The sequence below is a fragment of the Zychaea mexicana genome (assembly GCF_025766255.1).
Source record: "Zychaea mexicana strain RSA 1403 chromosome Unknown BDB00scaffold_114, whole genome shotgun sequence".
NCBI lineage: Eukaryota > Fungi > Mucoromycota > Mucoromycetes > Mucorales > Lichtheimiaceae > Zychaea > Zychaea mexicana.
In genome coordinates this window covers 35,274-62,255 of record NW_026516777.1, presented here as the reverse complement: position 1 = coordinate 62,255, position 26,982 = coordinate 35,274, and the positions used below count along the sequence as shown (strand labels likewise).

At 44.1% G+C, this 26,982-nt stretch overlaps 7 protein-coding genes across 7 annotated transcripts; all 7 read right to left on the bottom strand.

Moving 5' to 3' along the window:
• Window positions 1-1,288: 1,288 nt before the first annotated feature.
• On the bottom strand, window positions 1,289-3,639 carry BDB00DRAFT_964000 (general substrate transporter; the record flags this gene model as incomplete). Its single annotated transcript, XM_053129763.1, has 11 exons — window positions 1,289-1,567; window positions 1,659-1,669; window positions 1,762-1,835; window positions 1,918-1,935; window positions 2,050-2,278; window positions 2,351-2,429; window positions 2,518-2,743; window positions 2,829-2,969; window positions 3,057-3,183; window positions 3,259-3,378; window positions 3,507-3,639. 11 exons carry the CDS (start codon window positions 3,637-3,639, stop codon window positions 1,289-1,291), a joined length of 1,437 nt encoding a protein of 478 aa, XP_052974470.1.
• A 1,697-nt stretch (window positions 3,640-5,336) lies between these two features.
• Window positions 5,337-7,008, bottom strand: BDB00DRAFT_942433 (glutathione-disulfide reductase; the record flags this gene model as incomplete). The annotated part of the gene is made up of 4 exons (XM_053129401.1): window positions 6,018-7,008; window positions 5,613-5,940; window positions 5,433-5,499; window positions 5,337-5,351 (listed from the first exon to the last, which is right to left on the bottom strand). The coding sequence occupies exons 1-4, from the start codon at window positions 6,994-6,996 to the stop codon at window positions 5,337-5,339; spliced, it is 1,389 nt and encodes a 462-aa protein (XP_052974469.1). The 5' UTR covers window positions 6,997-7,008.
• Window positions 7,009-7,151: 143 nt separating this feature from the next.
• Window positions 7,152-9,022, bottom strand: BDB00DRAFT_849338 (uncharacterized protein). The gene is made up of 2 exons (XM_053125368.1): window positions 7,730-9,022; window positions 7,152-7,646 (listed from the first exon to the last, which is right to left on the bottom strand). Exons 1-2 carry the CDS (start codon window positions 8,705-8,707, stop codon window positions 7,407-7,409), a joined length of 1,218 nt encoding a protein of 405 aa, XP_052974468.1. The 5' UTR covers window positions 8,708-9,022; the 3' UTR covers window positions 7,152-7,406.
• Window positions 8,820-10,319, bottom strand: BDB00DRAFT_60642 (uncharacterized protein). Its single transcript, XM_053118004.1, has 3 exons — window positions 10,085-10,319; window positions 9,387-10,007; window positions 8,820-9,236 (listed from the first exon to the last, which is right to left on the bottom strand). The coding sequence occupies exons 1-3, from the start codon at window positions 10,092-10,094 to the stop codon at window positions 8,932-8,934; spliced, it is 936 nt and encodes a 311-aa protein (XP_052974467.1). The 5' UTR covers window positions 10,095-10,319; the 3' UTR covers window positions 8,820-8,931.
• Window positions 10,320-14,724: 4,405 nt separating this feature from the next.
• On the bottom strand, window positions 14,725-16,075 carry BDB00DRAFT_849332 (uncharacterized protein). The gene has a single exon (XM_053125367.1). It carries the CDS (start codon window positions 15,880-15,882, stop codon window positions 14,806-14,808), a length of 1,077 nt encoding a protein of 358 aa, XP_052974466.1. The 5' UTR covers window positions 15,883-16,075; the 3' UTR covers window positions 14,725-14,805.
• Window positions 16,076-19,226: 3,151 nt separating this feature from the next.
• Window positions 19,227-22,385, bottom strand: BDB00DRAFT_877671 (uncharacterized protein; the record flags this gene model as incomplete). Its single annotated transcript, XM_053127647.1, has 3 exons — window positions 19,227-21,328; window positions 21,399-21,716; window positions 21,818-22,385. 3 exons carry the CDS (start codon window positions 22,383-22,385, stop codon window positions 19,227-19,229), a joined length of 2,988 nt encoding a protein of 995 aa, XP_052974465.1.
• A 2,715-nt stretch (window positions 22,386-25,100) lies between these two features.
• BDB00DRAFT_877670 (uncharacterized protein) lies at window positions 25,101-26,250 on the bottom strand (the record flags this gene model as incomplete). Its single annotated transcript, XM_053127646.1, has 3 exons — window positions 25,101-25,568; window positions 25,708-25,962; window positions 26,086-26,250. 3 exons carry the CDS (start codon window positions 26,248-26,250, stop codon window positions 25,101-25,103), a joined length of 888 nt encoding a protein of 295 aa, XP_052974464.1.
• Between the last annotated feature and the right edge of the window lie 732 nt (window positions 26,251-26,982).

The window sequence follows — 26,982 nt, the reverse complement described above, 5'->3', positions numbered from 1 at the left end:
GAAGAAACTTTTGAGTACAAGACAAGAAAAGATGAATAACACGGGCCAGACTGATGCCGAGTGGAAGAAAGAATCCGCAAAATTTGCAAAGGTAATACAGAGAAACCATGCATCTGTCTTTTTTATGTTTGGGAGGAGGAGGAGGAGGAGGAGTGGTTGTCTTGGGTGAACCTGTATAAATTAATACGCATGATTCGTGCTATAGGACAAATCTGAAGATGACAAAAAGTCCAAGAAGAAGGACTCGTCGCTGGCACAACTTGTAGCCTCCGTCAAGCGAAAAGGTGGTGCTAAGCAAGAAAAGCTTGGCAAGCGTCAAAAGTCATAGAATCATTTTTCCCATTCAACAAAACACACGCAAAACACACATACTCACTCATACACACACCCCGTACATTTGTAATCAACTGCATATCTCAAAAAGAGACACTTATTCGATAATAAATCAACTTTGTTTATGTACTATAATATGATTATCGCCATTAGGCCTCCACGTTTATAGTTGCTGTACAACTGAGAGAATGGTGAACGCTGGTATGAGAATATCAAGTGTGTATATTGCAATTAAATTTAGACATAGAAGATCAGACTCTCCTTGTTGTTCTTTGCTTTGCTTTCTTACCTTCGACTACCAGGAACTTGAACATATGATAAGATATACGCTTCATTGTAAATAACAATAATCAATAGCAGTGGCTAATAAGTTAGCGTAATACCTAACTATCTGTTGTGCACTGCCGGAACGTTTTTGCTGGAGCATAGACCCATTCTGGTCACCCTCTTGTGCGTTTGAGACATAGGAACCGTAAGCTACGTGGTAAGATTAATCAAATAGTAATAGCTCTAGTCAAGGTCAGCCAGCCTTCCTGTGTTGTGACCATATTCGCTCTCTGTCATAATAGATTGAATCATTACAATGCCTACAGAGCCATGATTAAGAACGGCTCTTAAACCTTAGCCAAAATTTGTACTTTCAATTCTCAAGCTTCCTGGAAGACAATCAGTATGAGTTCTCGTTTCCATTGTAAAATAGCCTCTTATAGCTTTAGATATCTTCACATTATTACATATATTATCCAGCGTACACTATACTTTCTTTTGGGGAAAAAAAGTGTAATATAGTAATTATACTGCGACCCGAAAACGTTAAACCGTCGAAAGGACAATATGATCATAGCACTGCTATTTTTAATGAGTCGGCCAGCACAGTATGATTGGGTGGACATTTATAATAAAAATACCTTTAATATTATTTTTAAGATTACAAAACTATATTATAAATACATAATTACGGCTTATTGTCATTGCTATTATCGATACCCTCTTCAGCATTTGCAACCTTATCGTTTTTCTTTTCTGGACGCCAGACGTATGTATCTTTGAATGCAAAAACGCTTCCAGAAAACACCTCTTCCATTTCCTCCAAAGATCGCCCTCTTGTCTCCGGAACGAGAACGTATGTGAAAGTGCCCATGACGATAGCGCAGACGCCAAAGAAAAAGTAAGTGCCGTACGTGATGTTTTGCATCATAATAGGTGTTACTTTGGCAATGGTGGCGTTCATAGCCTAGTTGTAATGTCATGATAAGACAAATAGTTAATAAAAATGTTGTCCGGCATCGCATCACCTCTCCTTAAATATTACTTGTTCAACTTACCCAGTTGAATGCTGGCACAGTCATGAATTATACAAAAGCACAAGGCAGTGATTACGTGTTAGATCAACATAGAAAAGTATGCTCATGTTGTTTTTTATCTTACCAGTAGTAATGGACAAACACATGGCACGAATACGAGTAGGGAAGATTTCGGAGCAGACGACCCAGACAACAGGGCTGATATAGAAATTTAAGAAATTTGTCAATGATTCACGCGAAGTTAAAAGACGTTATTCCATGATTGTTCAGTACTGCTTACCCCCAAGAGAACTCGTATCTAAAGTCAGCGTAATTTATCGTTTAGTATCATATGAATAAGTTGTTCTGAAGATTATGTATAGGAGCACGAAGTATCTTGTAGTATGTAGTAGTAGGGACTATGATCACTTACCCAACAGCAAAGATATAAATCATCACAATGGCAACGTAACCCTTGGCATCGACATATGAAATATCACCCGAGACACCGCCATTGTCACGTTGAATGCCCAGTACCATACCAGCCAAAATAAAGAACGCAACCATCATAAAGACGGAACCAATCATCAATGTTTGTCGACGACCGAAGCGTGCGTCAATCATAAAGAAGGCGACGATAACAAAGACAGCCTTGACAATACCTATAAGCAGACCATGAGTATATAAGAGGAGATTTTGTAGCTAAAATTTTATCGAGAAACGTAAGAGCGTACCGTAGACACCAGTTGCTAGGATATCCGTGTTGTTTTCCGAAAGACCAACCGTTCGGAAAATGTCTGGTGCATAGTAGTTCTAAATGTCCATCTTCCTTATCAGTCTCGTGTTATAAAGAACGTTTAAAGAGTATGGAGAAGCTGGTTATTCATAAAAAAAAACTTACAACAGCGTTTGTGCCAGTCCACTGCTGGAAGATCTGTAACCATACACCAATGAACAACCGACGCAAGTTGTTTGGAACAAGTAGCTCAGACCAGCGGCTTTTTCGACCTTCGAGTTCCAACTCAACAGCTTGACGGATTTCTTGCAATTCTTCCTGGATTTCTGGGTCATCTTCCTTGCCATCGCGAAGGAAGCACAGTTCTTTCAAAACTTTTTCATATCGGTTCCTTGATTCGATTATGAGTATAGATACTTGAGGGCATATTTTACAAGCTTGCCGACCAAAAGAAAAAAAGAGAGAATTTAACTTACTTTAATGCCAACCAACGCAGAGACTCGGGCAAAAAGAACATGCCAATGAGCAAGATGCCACCGGGGACGATTTGGATACCAAGGGCGGTACGCCATTGTTTATCGCCCTCGGGGATGTGACGTACACAACCGTAATCGACCCTTAGAAAATTATGAGTCAAGTGTACAAGTTAGTATAGGTTGCTGTACCTACTATGGCTCGTACATAACGGCATTCTATGCACTTACCAGTAAGACATCATAATACCCAGCACAATCAAAAATTGCCATAAAGTACCGAGACGACCGCGAAGTTTTCTGGGAGAGATCTCAGCAATGTACATGGGAACCAACATGGAACACGCGCCAACACCGACTAAAAATAGGGTGCGTACGGTTAGAAACAGCATAATTGCTTTATGCTCTTTATGTTACGTAATCACAAACTTACATCCGGCTACAAATCGACCTGCCATCATGGTTGCGAGGTTCTGTGCTACAGCTTGCAGAATACCTCCAACAATGAAAATGACCGATGATACTATAATGGCGAGCTTACGGCCGTAAGGATCTAATATGTTGCGTAGTAGCGGGAAGGATTGTGCAAATAGAATAAAGAAAAGGGTATAAATGTAAGCTTTCATGCGGGCTCTGCTACCTTGTACTACCATATCACTACTACGTTTCGATGTACAGTACCAGCAAAAAAGTTGATCAACAAAGCACCAGCGCAGCAACCAGCCTGAAGCAATGCTACAACATCACCTTTGACTTGAGCAATGTGATCGGCGCCTCCTTCGGCAAAGCCAAAATAGGAGGGGAACGTTGGCATTGCCAACACACCTATTTAATAGAAATACGGCAATCATAGTTGAAGTTTTCGAACTTTATAATGTGATTTTACTGACAATGCAGCACCAAGTTCAGAACATGTATCATTTACCGCTGATGACACCAATATCATAACCGAATAAGAAACCACCAAAGCAGGAAACGAGGGTGGCTATCAATGACATGTACTTCATGACGGGCTTGTTGATTTTTTTTTTCTCTCTTTCTATATATATCGTGTAAGGTGTAGAAAAAAATAGGCCTGAAGAAGAGAAAATAAAGTGTAGCGGGAAACCCAGCGGAAAAGCAAAAGAAGAAAACAGGGACCGAGAGATCAGAATTAGGATGGCCGCTTTTATATGAATGGAAAGGTGCCCTTATATGAAAAGTTGTGTGCGTGCATCTGCGGATGCATGTGTGTGTGTGTGTGAAATAACTGGTGTGAGTGGAGACACGACAAAGTAGCTGTGCTACGATGGTGATCACTTTAATTTTTGCATTCGCACACACACACACACTCACTCACTCACAGCCCGAAGCGTTTTGATTTTGCTTTTTTCGCCTAAATTCCGCATGAATTAACCGATTCTTCTACCTAGCTTTTACCACAAGAAGCAATTTTCGTTTTTGTTAAATCATATGCAAGACATATTAATTCCCACTTGCTACTACTCCTGCTGCTTACTGCTCTTTCGAACCTCATCTGTCATCAATGCTATCACGACGTCGTCCACTCATCGTAACTTTTCCCATTCCAATAATACGCCGATTGATGCACTTGTATTTACCCCGTGTGTGTGTGGTTGCACCCCCTTCCCCACACGCGCTTTATAGAAAGATCGAAGAAGAACAGGTGTACAAATCGAAGACTTCTACTCTCTTTTAAAGCCTTCCGTTCACGGATCAATGTGCCACAGGTGCTGGGCGTGGTGGGGGCGAGAGAGGGGCCAGCCACTTTATACAAGCGCTTGCTACCTAGCACTAACTCAAATCATCATCACTTAATAACCCGACTTACATAAGAAACCGTTCCCTTTTCCACAGAACAACTCAACAACCTCGTTTTGACATTGCACACAAAGCTTTCTCTCTTTTCTCTTTTGTGGGCCATGACATTTCTTTCCGTTAGTTCCCATACAGCAGCAGTGATAGCACGCACATGTCGAGTCATCTTTCATTTGTTTCGACGTCGTCGTTATGGCAATCAAATCATAACGTAACCTGAGTCACAGTTTAGGAGTGGAGCACTAGGTTGACATCAGTTATTATGCTGGGTGCATAAAAGCACATGCGCACATGAAGACGAAATCCCTACTCAATTTCTTCTCTCAGTCCACTCCATCGATGAAGTGCCCATTGATGCCTCTTCTCTCGACACATGCGCGAGTCAATGAGAGAAAGAAAAAAAACTGCTGATCAAACATAGGGCAGAACGAGTAGCGTCCACTCGCTTCGATTCCCATCGCCCATCACAGAATTGCCTATTTCGGACCAATTTCAACATTCACTTTTACTTTGGGTAAGGAAAAATACTCGATAATGTACGTGTGCAACGCGAGTTCTGTGATCATGTACAACAATCGATGCAACAAGTTTTTGTTTGTAAGGGATTAGAAGAGTTAACTTTGTTTTAAGCTTGCTGCATGTTGTAAGTCGTCTGTTATTTGATACTTTGATAACAAAAAAAGGCCATGGCTTTTAAACGAGTGTGACCTAATGTGAGAACATAAAAAGTAGCGGTGATTAGCAAAGATGAAGGATGTGTTTGGTAGTCTCGGTATAATGAATATTTACCAGCTCTTCACCCGCAGTAGGATGGATAGCAACACAGTTATCAAAGTCTGCCTTGGTAGCACCCATTCTATAACAAGATGACGAGGGTCATGAGTACGACGTGCGCGGAAATAGTAATAGTACTGCACACTGCTTTCTTCAAGAAAATATCAAAGTATATCAGTTGAAAAGAATACTTACTTGATGGCCACACCAAAACCTTGCAGCATTTCATCCGTGCCTTTGCCAAATAGATGCAAGCCGACGACCTTTTCGTCGGGCCCTTGAACAACCAGCTTGAATGCGTTCGCTTGCTTACGATCCAACAACGCGTAATACAAGTTTGTGAATTTCGTGTTATAAACCTTGACTTGATCTCCGTACTTCTCACGGGCCTCGGCTTCGCTCAAGCCAATGGAACCTGCAGTCGGGTGACCAAACAAGACGGTAGGAATGTTCTCGTATTCAAGGAACGCATTAGTCGAGCCAAAGAGGCGGTCAGCAAGTCGTCGACCCGCAGCAATGGCCACTAAAGAACAATGTCCTCGGTTACTCAGCGTATGCACAATGAGAAGAAAAAGAAGAAGAGAGGGATAAACTACGAACCTGGGGTCAATTCGAACTTGCCTACGCAATCGCCAAGCGCATAGATACCTTCCTGACTTGTGTTTTGGAACTTGTCCACCTTGATGAAATTGCGGCGAGTCGTCTCCACGTTGGCTACCGGTAGGTTGAGTTTTTGCACATTGGGCACACGGCCAACAGCCCAGAGAACGCAGTCGACTTCAACAGGCGCCTGGTTGCTCTTGACGCAAATGCCATTTTCTGTCTTTTCCAAGGCGGTCACGTCGGCATCTTGGACAAACCCGATGCCGCTCTTTTGCATTTCTTCCAACATGTTTTCGTGAATGACCGGATCAAACTTGCGCAAGATCTGCTTTGAGCGCGAATACACGGTGACTGTGCTGCCGAGCTCGTTAAAGATACCGGCAATCTCAATGCCAATGTAGCCAGTGCCAACGACAGCCACACGTTTGGGCTGGTGCTCGAGCGCAAAGAAGCCATCCGAATCAATGCCCAGTTCAGCGCCAGGCACTTCTGGAATAACGGCATGCCCACCCGTAGCAATCAGGATATTTGTAGCCACCATCTCCACACCTGCGTCGTCGGGTGACTCTCGCACACGGATTGTATGGCTGTTGACAAACTCGGCTGTGCCATGGATGTGCTCGACCTTGGCCTTCTCGAGGTTGCTTTCGTAGATACCGTTTAGGCGTTTGATGTAGGCATCGCGCTTGCCTTTCAGCACTCGCCAGTCGACTGGGGCACAGGGATCGTTCAATTGGAAACCAAAGCCAGGCGCATCGTGCAGTGATTCGGCAATTGTGGCAGTGTTCCACATGATCTTCTTCGGCACACATCCAACGTTGACGCACGTGCCTCCGAGCTTGCCGTGTGCTTCAACGATGGCAACGCGCGCTCCATAGAGACTGCTGGCTCGTCGTGCTGCAGCCAGACCACCGGAACCGCCGCCAATGACAATAAAGTCATACATAGTCTTTGAAGGTCGTCGTAATGCTGGCATTGTATATAATTGAGAAACTGTTATATGTTAAAAGTAGAGATGATTAAAAGAATCCGAATAAGAAAATGGATGCTCTAGCACAGCCATGCTTCAATTTTCTCTCTTGGGCGTGGGTTTCATATTCATTGTCTTAAATCGACGTCAAAAACCCATGTAAATTGTTTTTGTTTAATACAGAGAAAATTTGGCGTAATATATTAGTTAATAACGTAAGAATAATAAAGGTAGGTAGATAGGTAGATAGATAGGTAGACATATAAGTAAGAATAGAATAATAGAAAACTACTGAGTAGAAGAGATGCTTAAACATATCATGAAATAAAAAGTAAAATCTATGAAAAAATAGTAAGTAGTACAATAGCAATAGTAGTAGTAGTAGTAGTAGTAGTAGAGTAGTAAGTAATAGTGTTCTATGATTCTTCGTGCGGTGAAGGAGGTTGTTGTAATTGCTGAGATGAGGATGATGTTGCTGGTTGTTGTGGCTGTCCGCTGCTACTGCTACTGCCGCCTTCGCCTGGGTCGGAACACCCTGGGAACGAAGTGCCGAGTGCTTCGAGATTGACACTTGCAGTGCTACTGTAACTTGCTGTGTATTTGCTAATAATCTTTTTGAGTGCCATAGCCAGCGATCGCCACAGAAACACCTTGACCTGGTATCATTAAAGTGTCGTGATGAGCATTAATGTCTTTCCCAAGTCATAGAGTCCTCATTCCACGGTATTAACAGACTCACATCTTTTTCAATATTTCTGGGCTTTGGGTTTGGAAACGCCATGATGAGCTTAAAGAAATCAGCACTGTCCTGCCGCAACTTGCTAACAGTCAATGGGCGGAAGCCTTCCAAATTGCGACGTATCCGATTCTTTTCCTCGACCGTAAACCGAACACCAATCAAGCTTTCCAACAGATAAATGCAGTCGACGGACGTGATGAAATAATCGTTATGTTCCCGCCAATAGATACATGAGACGACAATCATGTTTTGTTGCTGAGGCCGTTCGCTCTGAGCAATGGGTGCAAAACTACAAATCACCTCGTTGCCTTGTTGTCGCCGCCAAAACTGAACGAGACGTCGCTGATTCTGCCATTCCTCGGGTGTCCAATTCGCGAGCATGTCTTCGAGATTGCCTTCGACATGGAGATTCGCCTTGTTGAGAATGTGCGCGTAAGGATCGTAAAGGGGTGCTGCTCCTGCTTGGCCAGAGGTCGGCGACGTCGACGGGGTCGTGCTGGAAGGCGCTAATGACGGTCCTCCTCCTCCTCCTCCTGGTGCTGTTGTTGTTGTTGCTGATGGGGGAGCTGGAGCAATAAGCTCCATACTCGATCCAGCGGCAGCTGAGGTGCTAGTAGGAGTAGTGTCGGAAATGTTTGGATGTTGTTCGTGTTGTGGATGTTGCTGGTGGTGCTGGTGGTGATGATGGGATAATGGCGGTGGATTTTGCTGCTGTATTGACGGTGGAGTGAGCTGCTGCATCATGTAGGGCTGCAAGCCAGCGGCTGCGGCTGCTGATGGGTCTGCTGCATGGGCCAAAACACCTGACTGAGGATGGCCCATCTGACTCATGGCGGCAGCGGCTGCAGCAGCGTCCTCATCACTGAGTTCAGCATGCGGAGGTGGCGGTGGAGGTATGCTTGGATATCCCAGTGTTGGCTCGCTGCTAGGTACGGAGGATGGAGGAAGAGGCTGGTCGCGGTAAGAGTAACCCATCATTTGAGTTGGGGAAATGGTGGGCGGCGGCGGACCTGATATTATGTATTGTTTGGAGGAGGATGATTTAAACAATAAGCATTCAACATCGAACACAAAAAAGAAGAGGGAATAAAGGAGAGGAAAAAGAAACCCAGACACAGAAAAGGACAGCAGTAATAGTAGTAATAATAAGAGGTGATGATGATGATGATGATGATGATGAAAGGAAACGGAGATAGGTCCAATTATAGCAATGATATGCGAAAGCGGAGACAGAGAGAGAGCGAGAACGAAGAGTGTGTTGTAATGGAAAGAATAGCACTGCAAAAAGCGAAAGGAGAACAAGAAGAACAATCAATTAAGAAAATGACTTTACCTTCGTAATATCCGCGCGAAGATCGGGTCGGAGCCGGTGGCCCGGTGGTGTGGGAAGTGGGTGGATAATGCGCCATGTATGGTGCTGGAGACGGCGGCAGGCCATAGTAGCCGGATGCAGGATAGCCTTGATATGCAGGTACCATGTAGGCAGCAGCTGCAGCAGCTGCTGGATCTAGAATAGCATTGGAAGGCCAACATTTTGTTATCAGACGGCGGGTTTTTCTGTCGGTCAGTATCATCATCATGTAACCTCTTATTTTGGAGGAACGTGCGCTTGACTATAAACAGGGTGCATTGTGTTAAGTCTAAATGGGCTCATTACCTGTCTGATGCTGTTGTTGTTGTTGTTGTTGTTGCTGCTGCTGCTGCTGCTGTTGCTGCAAAGACGACAATGACTCAGCCCGCCTGGTGCGTTTGGACCCAGTGCTCGAAGTCATGGACGATCCGTACTCAGCTGAGGATCGTTTTCGGGCATAGTCGTAAGCAAAGTAGCCAATAAACCAGTTATCAATGACCTCTTGGTGGTTCTGCTCGCAAATGACGACATAGACAGGAACGCGGGTTCTGTCAGGCGCGCGAGTCATCTGCCAGTTTGGAACGGCGGCTGTCAATTGTACATATACGGCAGTTGGGTTGACAAGTGTTTGCCGTGTCGGCAGGACGCACGAGCCGAGTGCTATGCGTAACATTGGAATCAAATCGACGTCCACCAGGCCCAGGACGATTCGGAGGGTATCTGAATCTAAGCCCACCGGAGGTCCGTACTCGAGAATTCGTGGCGGTACAAAGCGGTTCGTCGGCTGCTGTTCTATCCATTGCCGTAATGGCAGCTGATGCTGTTGATGTGGTGTAGTAACGGTTGGTTGTTGTTGTTGCTGCTGCTGCTGCTGTTGCTCTTCAGAAGACGATGGCTGTTGCGGGGCTGATGAGCGCAGATCAAAATCTAGAATTGTTCGTTTAGTTCGCCATGCACGATAATATGATTTCCGTTACTTCATGCTACATATGCGAGTGTTATACTTTGTGACATGGCGACTTGAAGCCCCGCAAAGACGTAAATCCGGCTTTGGAGTCGTTTCTATGGTCTGAAGCGAGTGCTGTCGGTGGAGCTTGTTGCGATCTCCTTGTCTGCATTGTGCGAAAGTGCGGTTGGAATGGCGAGAGCGGTGGGTGCAAAAGTTGACGATTCCAAATCAATGTGGCAAATGTCAACGCGAGTGGAGAGGAGCATTTCGAAAAAAAGAGAGAGAGAGCGAGAGAAGCAAAAGGTTAGTCTGGTTGAACTCCGGCTGTGCATGGAGGCAACAAGGCGGTAGTGTATGGTTACACAGCCATGCTTCTGGATTTGCCACACCTTACCCTTTTGTTGGCAGAGAGTGATCGCGGCCTATATTGCTGTTGTGCGTGTGTGTGTCTGCTACCAGCGAACAATAACAGTAGTAAATAAAGTAAAAAGACGGAAAAGATGCGCGGGGGATGTGGATAGAAAGTACGCGCGCAAAACCCAACGCAACTTTTTTTTTCCTTCTTTCCACATACCCCCAATCCGGCCACCCATCCTTTCGTAAAGCCTGGCTTAAAGATTTCCGGTGGATATAAGCAAACTTTCGAAACCTAAGCAATCATCGGCCAGCATGACCTCCGCACTAGTGCTTAACCATGGAACATACACCCTCGGAATAAAGATACCGTCGATCCTTTTCAATTCAGCACACACCCCCACCGTTCTTATTATCTCACCTTGGAGAAAATGATCGCACAATGGAGAGCGAGAGAGACGGAGAAAAAAGGAATCCTTCTTTTTCCTTCTCTCGATTGATCGAAAACAGCTTGTTGTTGCTGGACAACAAACAGCAGTAGCAATCAATCACTATGGTCACGGGCAAGGGTATTCCCGTCAAACAAAGAAGCAAACACAGAAGAAGAGCAATGGTTTGCTGTTATCATCCAACATCATGAGGATATCCTGTTGTTGTGTCGCGCGCATGACTTTAGCGTGGACGCAGTAGGAGCAGTACCACACGTGTAGTAGATAAGTTGCACGCACGTATCTACACATCGTAACGAATTTTTACTAATGTCGCCTTACCCTAGACTTAATACAATTACTTCGTAACGTTAACAATCATTACAACTAAAACTATGGGTGTCCGCTAGCACTCTGCCTTTCCCGCTTCTTCTTCTTTTCTATTTAACAGTTGGTATAAGATGCAGGGACTCGACTATTGTATATAACACCTGTTTCAAACTAACGCTACCACATTCTTGCTCGATGCATGCTGCATTGCTACTATCCTGGTAATGATATGAACAAGGAGTATAGTCGAATGCATGTGCAGCTTCGAGACATGTGTATGTATAAAAGAAAAGCACTGCTGTTGTTGTTTAGTTCATATGATCTCCACCACACACATGCACTCACTCATTGGAGTACTACCAGGCATCCGGCTTCTATCCGAGCTAAGCGTAAAGTAAACAAATAAAGAAATGTCCGCGCGAAACATTTGTCGATCGCGCTCTACTTACCCTTCTCTTTGTTTATTACATGTTGCCTCCAAGGTTAATTTATGTTTGCATCATAGATGATATAGCGAGATGCAATTGTAAAATATAATGCGAGCAAAGAAGATGGTTGACGAGTTTCATTATCTTCGTGTGGCTTGACAAAAAGCAAGACTGGTTTTCTATACGGCATCATCATTGTCACCATTCAGTTCAGTTCAAAATAAAAAAAAAAGAACGAGTGACATCCAAACATCGCCACAGAGAGCATTGAATAGACGATTGGACAAGCAGCGCAAACAATGCGTAGTGCAAGCGACAACAAAGTCTGCTCTACCGCTTTTGCACTGGAGAGAAAGCTGGCACTATGTAAATCATCATCACCATTATATGGTATACTAAATAGTTATAGGCGTATGATAGTAGAGCATGTTTTTTGAGATTCTTGTTCGCTCTTTTATCTGTTGCTCACCATGAAGGGAAATTGTTGTCAGGCAAGTAAAGGTTGCAGTATCATATGCGCACTGCATACCAGGCTAAATGCATGTGGCGAGTGAAAAAGAACAGTAGAAAAAAAAGGATCCACAGTAGTATCGTGAGATTACCTGGAAGTACTGCGGCTCCATTTTCCGAATACCGAGCAACGAGAAAGCGTGCAGCCACATTCACCATCATTAAAGAAGTATGTGCGTATCACTAAACTGAAAGTTTTTATCCAAGACGATATGTGGGCGAGGCAAGAAGAAAAAGACACATTGTGTATTATGTATACTAAGGCGCGTGAAGAGAAGGTCTGGAACGGTGGTTTTTTTTTATTATATTGGTTCTCAGTATGGACGTATGCAGCAGTTTGTTGATTTTCCCTTTTTCGACATGTGTCAGATGAAATAGAAAGCCATATGTTTTTAGGTTCTGGCACAATAGTAATTGCTGCGAGTTCGTCATCATCATCGCATCACCTTTGAAATTTCTAGAAACCATCATTAAATGCGTTTACACTAACAAAGTGTACTCACATATTTTGAAAATAAGCCCTAGGCAAGCGTTCATGAAGACATATTACACACAATGAAAATACAGAATGTTGCTATAGTGGAGTGGGTGTTTCTTTCAAGGCCTGGTATGGTAAATGTATTGAACGAGAGAAAGAGACGAAGCGACATTCTGAGATCGATGAGGAGGGGGGGGGGTATGGAGTGGGAGTCCTCTGTAAATGATGATTACTCAGTATATGCAATGGCAGCACGACGCAGCATTGTTTATGCATGTCGATCGGCATAAACGTGACAGTCTAGAACTCTGATATGTAATATCAGAAGTTAGAGTACAACCACTACATGGTATGCTTTGTCATTAAAGAACTCTTAAATTCAGTCCCCTTTATTGTGTTTGTATGTGATATGCTAGCGAGTGTAATAAACTGGATCTACTATCGACAGTAGCAAAATATTATCAGCATACGTAGATGTGATGACACTCTATGCACATCTCGCTGTATTTATAACATGAGCCCGTCCTCAAAACCTTAGTGCATATCATTACGTAGTTATTATATAATCTCGCAAAGAAGCTGTTAGCATGCCTAAGGAAAAGCAGTAGCAATATCAGTATACGCCGCGTTATGCCGTCGCTATCCATTATTCTGACGTTGACTCAATAGGCTAGTATATGTATCTGTTATTGTCGATACTGTCAAAAGCATCATGTCTTTTTCATGCAAGAAAGAAGGTTAGAGTTTGGCGGAGTACGTAGTAGGAGTAGTAAGTGAAAAAATATAACCGAGTCTCCTAATTATGGCGTGCGTGCTTGGAAGAGTAAGATTCAAATAGCTGCACGGTTTGAAAAGAGGATACTTTAACCTTTATGAAATATATACTTTTAATAGACAGAAAAGATCTGCTGCAAACAATTGACATATCTTTTAACCATTGATACACATTAGATGAACGAACTACAGTGAACTCAAAGAGGCTGTCACACGTATTACTGCCCTCTGCGGACCTTCCCCCTTTCTTATCTCTGACGTCTGTGTGCATCATAGTGATGGCTCTATATCATAATGACAATTTACTTTATCATGCTTATAAAAAACATGCGCAGCAAAACTTTAGACATAGCCGGAACCAAGAATTACAGTGTTTGTGGAATCTGCAAGATGTGATGACGAAATGCCAAGAAGATTTTTTTCTTTGTTGGGAGGGGGGGGGAGTGGAGAAGAAAAGGAATGATATATCGATGGTTGTACATAACAAACACATCAAGAACCACATGAGAGATGACGATAACTCGTCATTTACAAAAAAATTCGCGGAAGAGCCTTTTGTCATACAATTGTAAAGAAGAAAGAAAGAATAAGCTGGAAAGAAGCAGTATTGCTGCGTGTATTAATGCGTTTCTTATGAACTGTGTCACAAAATGGTGGTATCCATTATTAAATTATGATTTATTATTACAAAAGAATGGGAAACCTTAGAAAGTAATCTATGAGAAAAAACTGCTGTTGTTGCTGAGAAAAATGCTAGCGTGGCCGGTTCCTTGTTGTAATACAAAAATATTTATACATATATATATATATATATACAGTTATGTCGTAACGGCAATCTAATGGCTAATATGAATTACTAACCAACGATGGGATTATTTGTGCCACGTACGTCTAAACTCAACGAATGGTGACAGCAGTTAGCAAGATAGGATGGAATTTTGTCCCCCTCCTTACAGCAGTAGCCACACAATAGCAAGAGCAACAACAGCGGCAAGTAGAAAAGCTATGAGCTCATTGTGTACATGGCACAAACAAACACGATTGGATCCTGACCGTGGCGATCTCTGCTACTGTGGGTTCAGGGTCGATCCCCCGGCCCCTTGATCTAAACACAAAGATTGACTTGATATATGTGACGTATATGTATATATATATATATATATAATAACACAAAGAAAATCCCATTAACATTTTGTATACAACACCCGCCATTGGATGATCAAAGGGGATGGGTGGGGAGAGGGAGAGTAAAGAGAGTGGTGTGTTAAATTACAATTGCTACACGAGAGGAAAGAGAAGAGAAACCAAAGTGATATATTGGAAGAGGAGAGATACAAGAAGAAGGAGGGTCCTTGATGCCCATCCTTCGTCCTTTGTTTTTTTTTTTGGTGCAAAAGAAAAAGAGAGAGAGAGAGAGAGAGAGTATATACTAAGGGAGGGGTTTGGGGAATGGGATATATTAAGGCTGTTGCTGTTATTTGCTGTGTGCGTCCAAGACTGGCTTCCGGCGTTGCCACCAGATCGAACTTCCTCTAATCACAGTTGTCTTTGGCATATGCGCCGCACTGCCCATGAAATGCGAAAGATTGTTGTCAGCAGTGGGTAATAATCGATCGCGCTCTCTAGCGTTATCATCACCATCGACATTATCGTCGTCGTTGTCGTCATCGTCATCGTCTTCGTCGTCACTGTCATTCGTGCTGGCACTCATTTGGATGAGACGAGCCAAGCCTGGACCTTGGATGACTTCTCGTCGAACTCCGCCCAAACAGAGCCGCTGCAATCCATAGGAGGGTGCATGAGGATGATGCTGTGCTTGTGCTTGCTGTTGTTGTCTGGGATGGTTTTTGCTGTTGTGATGATGGTTGTTGTTGTTATGACTGTTGCTATTATTATTACTATTGTTGTTGTTGTTGTTGTTATTGAGAAGATGATGCTGATGCTGATGATGACTACTACTTTCGACAATTGCGTCGAGTTCCCGTTCGACTCTTGTAGCTGCAAGTTCAAAAAACTGATTACCGAGAATCCGGGCATTGCTCAGGCTCAAGACACGCAACTGAGTGCACTGGCGTAGCACTTCAATCAATGTTTCCTCGTGCAGTTTGTTGCCGTCGGGATTGCTGAACAGGATCAGCTGTTTCAGGTTCTTGCACCGTTTGGCAACATGGCGTATGGAAATGTCGGTCAAGTGATGCGCATTCCCAATGCTTATGCTCTCGAGGTGGGCACCGCAGTGCTCGGCAAGCGTGGCCAAGCTCGGGTCGCTGACGGGAGTGTTGCCCATGATCTCTATGTGCCGTAGCTGCGGATTGGTCAATGCTAGCTTGCAGAGCGTCGAGCCTTGCAAGGTTGTGCAACCGGTAAAGATGATGCTCTCCAGCGTACCGGATTTCAGGTATTTGGCCATCTCGTAGACCGAGTCGTCTGTCTTTGGCGAGTATGAGGTCAGTCGAATGTGCCGTAGTTTGCGACAATTGTGTGCAAAATGCGCAAGTGGGAGCGAATGATTGTGTTGACGATGCGTATGCGAAGAATGATTACTGCTCATGTTGACGACTGGCTGTTGTTGTTGTTGTTGTTGGGTGGACGGTGAATGATGCGGTCGAGGAAGAGGAGGGGTAATAATGTTGTTGTTGTTATGATGTTGTTGTTGCAATAGTTGTGATGGTGTATGATGGTGTGCGTTATTATTGTTGTGCTGAGGAAGATGATGCTGTTGCGGTAATGGTAGTACTGGTTGTTGTTGTTGTTGTTGTTTCTGCGGTGGCATGTCTCCTGTCCGTTTGATAGGTGGTAGGACCGGTCGATGCTGCATCTTCACAGGAGGCGCGACAGGCCGGGTATTATTAAAGGTAATTGATATCGACTCAAGGTTCGGACAAGCCGAAGTGACGAGCAGGATGATGTTTGGGCTGACAAAGAAGTCTCTGTCCGCATGAACCAGTTCAAGCGTTTTGACAAACAAGCCGTACTTGCGCGAGGCGCTGCGCCGCGTGATGATGGCGAAAACGCGCTCAAACTCTCGCTCGCGTGCAAACTTGAAGCTTGCCCACACCCTTTCAAGTGCAGGTGTCGACCATGCTCGGCAGGTCAGCGCTACGCGCACCAAATCGGATCGGGGAAGGTTGTTGAAGATGCGTTTCAGGCACGACGGCGTCAGCTGCGTTGCTGTTGTTGTCCTGCTGAGCGACTTGGGTTCCCACTCAGCCAACGGTGAGCTTCTACCCAAGATCGCATCTCTCGTCATGCACAAATCGTCCGTAATGTCGTTTTGTGGCAAATTGTCGAACAGCCAGCAAGGTTAAAGACCGAACACGCGGCGCGATTCAGCTTTGCGACGTTGGGGAGTGGGAGAAGGGGTGGGAGGGGGGCGAAAAGAAGAAGAGAAGAGAAGCGAGCGAGTGGGTGTGTAGAGAGAGAGAGAGAGCAAAGAGAAAAAGGTCTTTTTGGTGGTGGTGCTGAGGTGATGGAAAATTGGGGGAGGGGTTGGGTGCTGAGGTCAGAGTTGCTGTGAAGACTTGGAAAGAGAAAGAGAGAAAGAGAAAGAGAGAGAGAGAGAGAGAGAGAGAAAAGGGAAGCGAGCCACGTAATTTGGGGATGCAAGAAAGCCTGGTTCGTCCCATCGGAACTGAGTTGAGGAGTGGAAAAAAAAAAGTGGCTCGTTGCAAAAAAAAAAAGTCAGCGAACAGTAAGTACGGCTACTACTAATGCCTTCGCTAGAAAGGCGTGGACTCAGTCATGGGGAAAATGAAGAAGCCGTCTTTGCTCTCCCACTGGTAGATGTGTCCTTTCTCTTTTCTGCCTGCCGTTGCTCGTTTGCACGGAAAAAGAGACGGTTAGCAGTCGCAACGGGTTTAAAGAAGAGGGCAGTTGCAGGAGAGAGCCGAAAAAAGACTTCCAGAACTCCATTCCACCATCTCCAATGATGTCATTCCGGTTACACAATGGCGTTGCGCGTGACCTATCCATGCTCCTTTACGTCACCGCTATTTGACGTTACCTTGTATCTTCTTGTACACCGTCGTCCTCATATACTACTACTACTACTACTACTACCACCACTACTACTACCCACATAGCCCCTCTTCGACTCAACCCCCCACCCCGACTTTTCTCCTATCTTTGCACACGCAACTGATAATCCCACTGGCACAGTCATCAGGGATGATTGATATGAGCAACACATTATGTAGCAAATAAGCTAATGATAGAAGAATGAAAAAGAACATGTAGGGTCTGGTCTATTACAGAGCCTTTTTTTATTATTTTGGGTTGGTCGAGATTGATCCGCATCAAGAAGGTGCCACAAATTGAAGGCTTGTGGCCATCTATCAACCTTTTATTTTTCCCCAACTTGAGTGTGTGTACAACCACCACCACCACCACCACCACCCAAAAAGAAAAATGCATCTCGAAATGCTACAGAAACAACAACAACAACAACAACAAGTGGGCATTCTGTATTAAGGAGGAGATGCTTTTTACGCCCACTTAGTAAGCATGTGCTCCAATACAAAAATACTACTACTACAGCACGTATGTATTTACAACTAAACATGAGTGAGGGAGCGACACCCATCTTCTTTGCACAAAACTTCCTGACGTGTCACAAAATCGGCAGACCTTTTTGTGTTCTCTAACACCTTGTGTAGATTACACAAAGCAGTGCCACGTGCTTTCTTGCTGCTGTAAATCACTTAGTACATCATACATATACACACATTGTTATTATTATTACAAGAGGCACTCCTCCTCGTCCTCGTCCACCCCCCCCCCCGAGGGCCGTTCGCTCGACCCATAAACCATCGTTTCACTTCACTTCTATAATATGTAATTATCCAGTTCTAACCCATTGTGTATTTGATTAATGCCCGCTGGTGTTCTGTTGCACTCAAATAGATTCTCTTATTTGCCCCAGTAGTAGTCACTATATGCGGTTATACAAACCATCAGAAAGCACCTTTTTTACCCACTCAACGATTAAGCTTTTTTTTGTTCTTTTGACTTTTGGATTCGCTGTTTTGCTTATGATGCAGCCCCGTATGTTATCTTTAAATGAACGTGTATGTTCCCCTTTAACGGATTCTTTATTTCTTCTTCCTTTGCTCTACCCCCGCCCCCAAAACACACCTCTTCAATGTACGACCGTGAGTATACACGGAGCTCCTTGTAGCGTTGCAACAAAGTGGCGATATGTGTGTTGCAAAAAAACAGACATAGATGTTGTCCAGTAAACTAACCTGGTTGATCTTGGGATCTCTTCTTCTCCCAGTACCCTACGTCACATAACAGCCCCCGCCCCCCCCCCCACCCCACAGTCCGTCAAAAAGCATGAGTATGTGTCTTGGTATTAACTGAACATGTGTCTATAATTAGGTGCATACAAAAGACATACAGGCACATACCAGCACAACAGTGTCAATGCAATGCACGACGTAAATCATGCTTATACTTCTATCATACTCTGTATGTAGTATATGCGGACGTTATTACAGTATCTAGCATAAGCTATGTACACATTATTACGCACAGTACGGATCCCTTGGAGCAAGCGGTAAAAGCTGAAGCGATAATATTCACGAAGAATGCCATAGCGAAAGATGGCAATTAGCCATGAAAAAGTGCAGTAGAAAATAGGGATGATGACCATATCAATCATATCATTTGCCATCATCGAGCTGTCAAACTCCCATGTACGTCACATTCAGAAGCTTTCTTGCATATCTCAAGATGTCAATTTCACTAAAAAAAAGGTATGTGTATTAATTTATAATGAGTTAATATGAAGAGATTGCATTAAGTGAAAGAGTGAAGCATGTATGTACGGATGAGGGTGTGTGTACGGGAATATTATGGAAACATGAACTAAACAAAACAGGTGTATCTAATAATTTATGCAGTGACGACTTGTTTAATTGTCGTGGCCTTCATGAAGCGTCGCTTCACTGCCTTGTATCCTTCGCCAAAGAAGATAAAGAAAATATCCAAGCCAATGGCAAGACCCCATTCCCAAGTGACTCCCATCATGCTAAAGCCATCGATGGCTGCTTGTGGAATATACATGAACAGGAGCAAAGTGATAACGTCAAACAAGAATGTGCCAATGATAGTCTTGGATCGCAGTGTTTTCTTGATACCAGCCAGATCCCACTCGGGCCGGCGGTAACTGCGGACGTGGACCATGACGATGATCGAGCTGAACAAGAAAAAGATAAGCATGCTTGCACGGCCGCGATAGAATGAATCGCAAAGTCCTTCTTGGTAATTCGTGTCACAGCCAGAGGCACCCACACCAACACCATCACTGACGACATAGAGTGGTACTAAGAATGCGACCATGCATAATGCGGCAATGGCGATTGAATAAACAAACGTGTCCCACAAGATTTCCTTGTTAAAAAGGCTTTCGGTAGGAGGTCGAGGGGGTTCTTGCATAACCGTAGGGGATGCAGCCTGGGTGCTCAGATCAGCAGCGGGTGGTGTAATAGCGACATAGATCAAGATCATTTGCAAGGTCGACAGTGGAGCAGCACTCTTGTCATCAGGATCACGGACAGCCAGACAGACCAAGACGACAATGGCCAATGCAACAAGACAGATCCAATAGTACAACAAGAACCGTTGCATGTTTTGATAAATACGACGGCCTTCAGCAATGGCTCTGATAATCGTGGCAAAGTTGTCGTCTGTTAGAATGATATCCGATGCTTGTTTTGCAACATCGCTGCCGTTCTTGCCCATGGCAATACCCACATCGGCGATACGGAGCGAAGGCGAGTCATTGACACCATCACCCGTCATGGCGGCAATGTTGTGTCGACGGGCAGAGGCCTGGATCATCTTGACCTTAGTATCAGGTGAGCAGCGGGCGACCACGAGCGGAAGACGTTCGAGTTGGTCCACTTGATCATCGGTGAGAGCATCAAACTGAGGGCCAGACATGACGAGCTTGTCGATTTCTTTTTCAGAAAGCTGCTTTTCGTCCAAAATGTTGATTTCCTTGGCAATAGCGCGGGCAGTAATTTCGTGATCGCCAGTAAGCATGTGCACCGAAATACCAGCTTGGTGCGCTTCGCTCACAGCGACGCGCGATTCAGCACGTGGTGGGTCATAAATGCCGGTCAAACCCAAGAACTCCAGGTTGCATTCCATATCTTCTCTGGGAAAACGCTTGTGCATTAGATCCAAGGAAGGCAAGTCGGTCATGGCAGCAGGATCCATCTTGCGAACCGCGAGTGCCATCACGCGCAGACCCTTTGAAGCAAGCTTCTCTACAGTTTCAAGAACCAGTTGCGAGTTGTCGCCAACGTTGGTGCACAGAGGGACGATACGTTCAGCAGCACCTTTGGTGAACAGGAGTGCATCGCCGGTCTTGGTGTCGCGGCACAAAGTCGACATGCGCTTGATGGTCGAGTCGAATTGGTATTCAGCCAGCATTTCCCAGTCCAACGCGGTCAATTGAGGTTTACCCATATCAAACTTGTGTGCAAAAACTTGAAGGGCAACTTCAGTGGGTGCACCGCTCGGGATCCAGTCGTCAGATTCGGTGGGTTCTTCTATATCGCTGCTGTCAGCATCACTTGGTGTGAACGCCTTTTCCTTTACGTTGATGCTGACACTGTCATTCGCTTCCTCGCGACGGAAAATACTTGACATGTTACACAGAGCAGAGCAGTGAACAAGTTGCTGGAGAGTTCCCGAAATAGTGGACTTGTCGACCACCTCACCATTCATGTTGTTGAAAGCTTCATCCGAAAGTCCCTTGGTTCGATACACGTTTCCTTCAGGGGCAATACCATTGGGCTCGACGTAGAAATGGCCTTCATTGAGCGTCCAAAAGCGGATCACCACCATCTTGGCCATGGTCAAGGTACCGGTCTTGTCGGAAAAGATGTTTGTAACAGAGCCGAGGGTTTCGAGACATTTGAGCTTTCGAACAAGAGCTTTTTGGCTAGCCATCTCTTTACCACCGAGCACAAGAGTAACCGTCATTACTGTTTTCAGCAAAAAAAACAAACATCAGTATTTCATGTCTACAAAATTATATGCTTTTCATGTATGTACCTGTTGTCAAACCAGCGGGCAAAACAGAGAGCGCAGCTGTCATGGCATACATTCCCACGTCATAATCCGCGTTAACAAACTTTACTGAGGCGAGCACAATGATAACGCAAATTACGGCGGCGACCATCAAGGCAATGTACATCTTGTTGAGTGATTTTTGTAAACGGGTTTGGTCATTGTCGCCAGCATCATTAAGTTTTTTAGCAACCTTGCCGATTTCGGTAAGCATACCGGTTGCTGTGACGATAGCTTTACCACGGCCTTTGGAGACCACGGTCGAGCTATATGCCATATTGACGCGATCACCCAACGGTTCGTCTATGATGTATTAACAATTGATACCAAAAAAAAAAATGAGTTACACAAGAAAGAAAAAATAAAACTCGTAAAAATGCCGAAGCGAATAGACAGCAACATACCAGCTTTCTCTAATACAATCAATTGCTTCTGAACAGGCACGGATTCGCCAGTCAAGAGGGCTTCATCGACTTCGAGATTAGAGATACTGAACAGTCGTGCGTCGGCAGCGATGGAATCGCCTTCTTTGATCAATAGAACATCGCCAGGGACAAGTTCTCGACTTTCCAAGGTCTGTTCACGACCGTCACGTAAGACTTGAGCCATAGGCGAAGACAAGTTACGCAATGCCGCCAATGTTTGCTCTGCAGCGTATTCTTGAGAGAACGAGAGGTAAAAGTTCAATATGGCAATAAACAAAAGCATCGATCCGGTCGCCCAGTCTTTAAACCCATAGGAGATGGCGCCGAGAATAATAAAAATCCAGTTCATGGCATCGACCATTTGGCGAAGCAGGACCTTGATCCAGGTTGGACCGCCGTCTGCTGAGAGTTCGTTGTAACCGTATTGTGAATAACGAGCAGTGGCTTCCTCAGTGCTCAGGCCAGCGTCAATCGAAGTATTCAAGGTGTTTGCAACAGCATCGACTGATTGGGTATGCCAATCACTGCCAGGCATCTTGTCGGTCATGATTAGATAACGATAAAAAGGGCCATATGAAAAGGGGGGAAATTCGTTGTAGCAAAGAACTATTTCTTTATATAGCGAGTCGTTGCCCAGTTCGAAACATTCTTTGTTATTTTTACGTAAAATCTTGCTCTCCGCACCAACATCTGACCAATTATAGACAAGAGCCATAATCCACGATGTACCCAAGCGTGCGAATTGATTCGGAGGCGACTTTTCCACTTTTGCCGATCGACTGAGTTGGTGGGGTGTTAAGCTATGTATAAGGTTTTTCCCCGGAAATAAACGCCGGTAGTTAGAAACACGGATTTAAAAGCCGGGTGTATATAAATGATTTAACTTTGTTAAAAGCCATTCAGTAGCATGCATACAGTGAGTAAGTAAAATGCATAGCACGATATAGCTGCAAAAGCTTGTATGTAACTCAATTATCTAGGAGAATCGAACATTGGTTTTGTGCTGAAATTTGATTGCTATGGTGATTCCATTGTCGGTAAGTTATTACCATATGTGACAGAATAAGAAGGTGTCAGAACAGGCATATGCCGTACGCACGGTCCCCGTTTTCCATTGTTTTACAACATTTGCTACGCTGTTTCAGGGCAAAAAAGCATGCTTCTTTTTTGGTTTGGCTTTCATTATGAATTTATTTACAGAGAAGAGAAGTCGCACAAAGGAAGAATTGTATAAATGTAGAAAAAATAAACTAAGAATTTCTACAAACCCTTGACGTTACTATTTATGCATTTTGCAGTAATTCAGCCAACCATTCTCTACGTTTTTTTTTCATGCATTTGTCCACAAACGAAGACCCCTTCTCCTTCCTTTCTCTTCCCTCAAAATTATCGTCGTCCCGCTTTCCGGTCACGACTAACATTTGGTACACCACATATTTCTGTGTGTGGACGAGGCAAGATACACATCATTAAATGTAATTATAAACAAATTGTTTAATGAAACATATCGTTTCTACGTAGAACGTGCGGACGTTTCGCTCTATGTATGACAAATCGCTTAGTAGTGTGAGGAGCTGTCATGCTACAGAGATCTTACGTAATATTCCGTTCTCCTATTATCAACTAGAGTGCAAGCAAGGCATACTGTTCCGGACCTGTAGAGCCAGATAACTGTGATCAAAATAGCACAATGAATGGTTTTTTTCTTTCATTTCTGCGCAAACGCGCTTGATTATGGTAACCTCGACGTTGCACATCCAAACTATAAATGAAGGTTTGTTTTGATTCGTAGTAGGTGCCCGCTCGCTATGTATAGCGTCATATAGCTAGTAAGACCAAAAATAAAGAATTGTAGTTCTGTCAATGACTTCCGGCAAATACATTAACCGTGCGGTATTATATGGAGAGCTCAACGAAAAATGCGTTTTGTCACAATTGATTTTACTATAAAGTCATCCCCCCTTATTACAGCTGATAGAAAACTGGCTTCAAATATGTCGTTGGTGGGATAACCCTTAAAACGACAATCATTGCACGAGCTCGCAACTGGTCCCAAAGTGCACTTGCAAAGTGGGCAATGGAAAAATGTAACTCTGGGCTATTTCTCCTTTCCAGCCTACTATATCTGGAATTGTCAAGAATGCTGAAAAATTGTTGGCGATGACTGACGATGAACTTGATGGAAAGAGAGCAAGAAGCTGTGCACTGTCGGATCTAGATAGAGCTCTTGATCGATACGTTGACGAGTTGGAAAGCCTCGGCATTTGTTCGAACCTTGAAAACGTCAGAAATAACTTTAACTGACTTTGATGGGTGGATTACGAAATTCGAAAAGCGGCATGGTTACAAGTCGTGACCCATGCATGGTGAAGCAAATTCTGCCAACATAGACATTGAAAACGTGCAGTAATGGATCGCCGACTTTAAGAAAAAGGCCGTGCAGTATGGACCGTCGAACATACTTAGCTTCCACGCAGAAGCAGCCTTTTGTTTTTTTTTCTCGCCGAAGTCACTTTTCACTATTGCCTTTTTGACATACTTTAGTGCAGCTGATACGGCTGTTTCCGTGTACCCACCATTCACGAAACTACTCGACAACAAAGTGAGGATGATATAGTCTCTTACATAGTTTAAGCGATCAACTGCGATTTCACATTTTTTTATAGGGCAACAACTGCTTCCGCAATGAAGTACACTGAACACTGTTACTGGAAGGTCGTCAACGTGATGGCTAAAAGTGGAAAACATTTTCATTTTTTGTCCCAAAGATTCGGATGGCAAAGATCTACGTCACGAAGTTGCAAGAGGAACTTGCCTTAATTTCATTTTTTTCCCATATTAGTGAAATAATGCGGAAGAGGACAAGATCGTTGTGCTACTTTAATATTGAGCGTACCAGCACATTTACCGCACAGTACAAATTACATCCATACGAAAAAAGCAGTCGCTATATCACTGAACGAAAAAGTGAAATGTGCAACATGTAGTGGCTGATGTATTAGGATGTAGGTAGCATAAAATTGTAGATAACGGTAAAAAAAAAAAAGAGAGAGCGAGAAAGAATGTGATGCACTAAGTCAGTTTGGTGAAAACCGAGGATAGTTGGAAATTAGTTGCTTGCTTGACCAGATGCAAAAGCAAAATACAGAAAATGGGATGTTTACATATTAGTTTTTGTCCTTATAATATCTACTGTGCAATATTTTAATTTGCTTTTGGGGAGTATTATCAAGATGCTTTGTTGCTGCCGTGTACTGTAGAATTATGATGGTGTTGTCCGACCTGGTGCTGCTGCTGGTGCTGCTGCTGCTACTGGTTCGCGCTGGTGTCGAACCATAACAGGCTCGGGAACTGTAGGAATAAGTGATGTCTGTGAGGAGCATGTTGCTGGAAAGGTCAGCGTACTACCATCCAAACGCGACGACGACGCTAGAGACGACGATTGCTGGTGCTGATGCTGCCGATTTTGCTGTAGTTCCTGCATGTTAACTTCGGAATAACTGGGCGGCGGTAATCCCCGTGGATAATATATGGAAGATGCGGCGTCTGTCACTGCTGCCTGATACGATGGCAGTTCTTCCTCTGCGCGCCCAAGTTCAATGATTAAACATAATCGGGCGGTTCGAAACTCGGTAGGTAATGGGTCGCCGGCGGTAGGACGTCGAAAAGACCATCGTATGCGATCTTTTTTGTTGAATTCTCGTAATGTCTGTTTCAATGCTTGTTCGAACTTTTTTTGATTTGACAGGCACCACACACAAGAGAAATATTAACTCTCCAGAAATAGCCAAAGTCGTTCCAATCCGACAAGCAATAGTGGAGATGATGACAAAGGAGCCGCACTTGTGTATTCAAGTAGTTCTATTTACCTGTTTAATCCGAAGAACAAGTGTAGCTCTTCGTCGACTGGTCCAGAAACTTAGTGCAGCAGGTACCAAAAGCAGGATCAGTGGATACCACATGGATATATCTGCTGAACGCGCAGCCAAGGAGAAGCCAGCTGAACATGCAATGCACGTTATGATAAATACAAAAACATAATACTCGGTGTGACTTGAAGGGCACTGGGCGCGCACCAGGCGGTTCAACTGTTGCAGCCGAGCGTCAAATACCTGCTTTGGTAGCTATACGTCGTGTGTAACGGTGTGTGTGTCATCGATTAGTTTTCTTTATTTATATAACATGCCAACAATGATCGACGGCACTTTGAATCAACAGCAGAAGAAAACAGGCGGGTTATTATTTACAATATCGCTGAACACAGCTATTTGTCGTTCGTGATCTTCGAGCCATAACCTCGGGGGGCGCCATCGCATATTTATTATACTTATGGTCATAAGCATTGTCGTCGGTGATGCTGATAACGACGATATCGTTGTTGTTGTTGCTACTGTTGCTGCTGCTGATGGCATGTCGTATACGTGTGCTGCTGTGTTTTAGTAGGTGCTAGTAACGTAATTTCCGGTACAAGCAAAAAGTTGAGGAAGAAAAGGCCAAAAAAAGTTTGAAAAAGAAAAGACCAGCAAGAGAAACAGGTACATAACACCATCATATTCTTGTCCTTTCTTCTTCCTTTTCCCAGTCTGAATTGGCAGGGCTACAAAGGACAAAGTGTAGAGAAAGTGAGAGTATAAAAAAAGGAGGAATTCCGGTGCAAGGATTAGGGGTTGTGGTGGGAGGACGAAGTGGGTGGTAAGCTCGGTTTTTTACACTCTTTCTTTTACTGTTTTGGTCAATTGCTAACATGGAAAAGGGATAGACAGGGGTGCGGTCCTCACTGCCGTATAAGCTGTTCCTATCATCAAGATAGCTTCTTCTTAGAATGGTTTAAGCGATAGCAGCTACCATTCGAGCCACTACTATATTACATGGTCAGTTCGGTATCAACAAGCAACTCCAGATTTTTGTAGCAGCAGAGCAGTAGTAGTAGTAGTAGTAATAATAGTAGCAGTAGCAGTATTATCCAGGGGTATTACTATGTACATTTCGGTTCGTTCATTTTTTCCTCAGGAGTAGTTATGCTTGCAGTAGAAATACTCGTAGTCGAACATGCAATAGTCGACGCAGACGTATGGCAGATGATGATGGTGGCAGTTGCGGTGTTACACTAGGGAAGTAGACGTTTTACCGTTCCCGGAGCACGT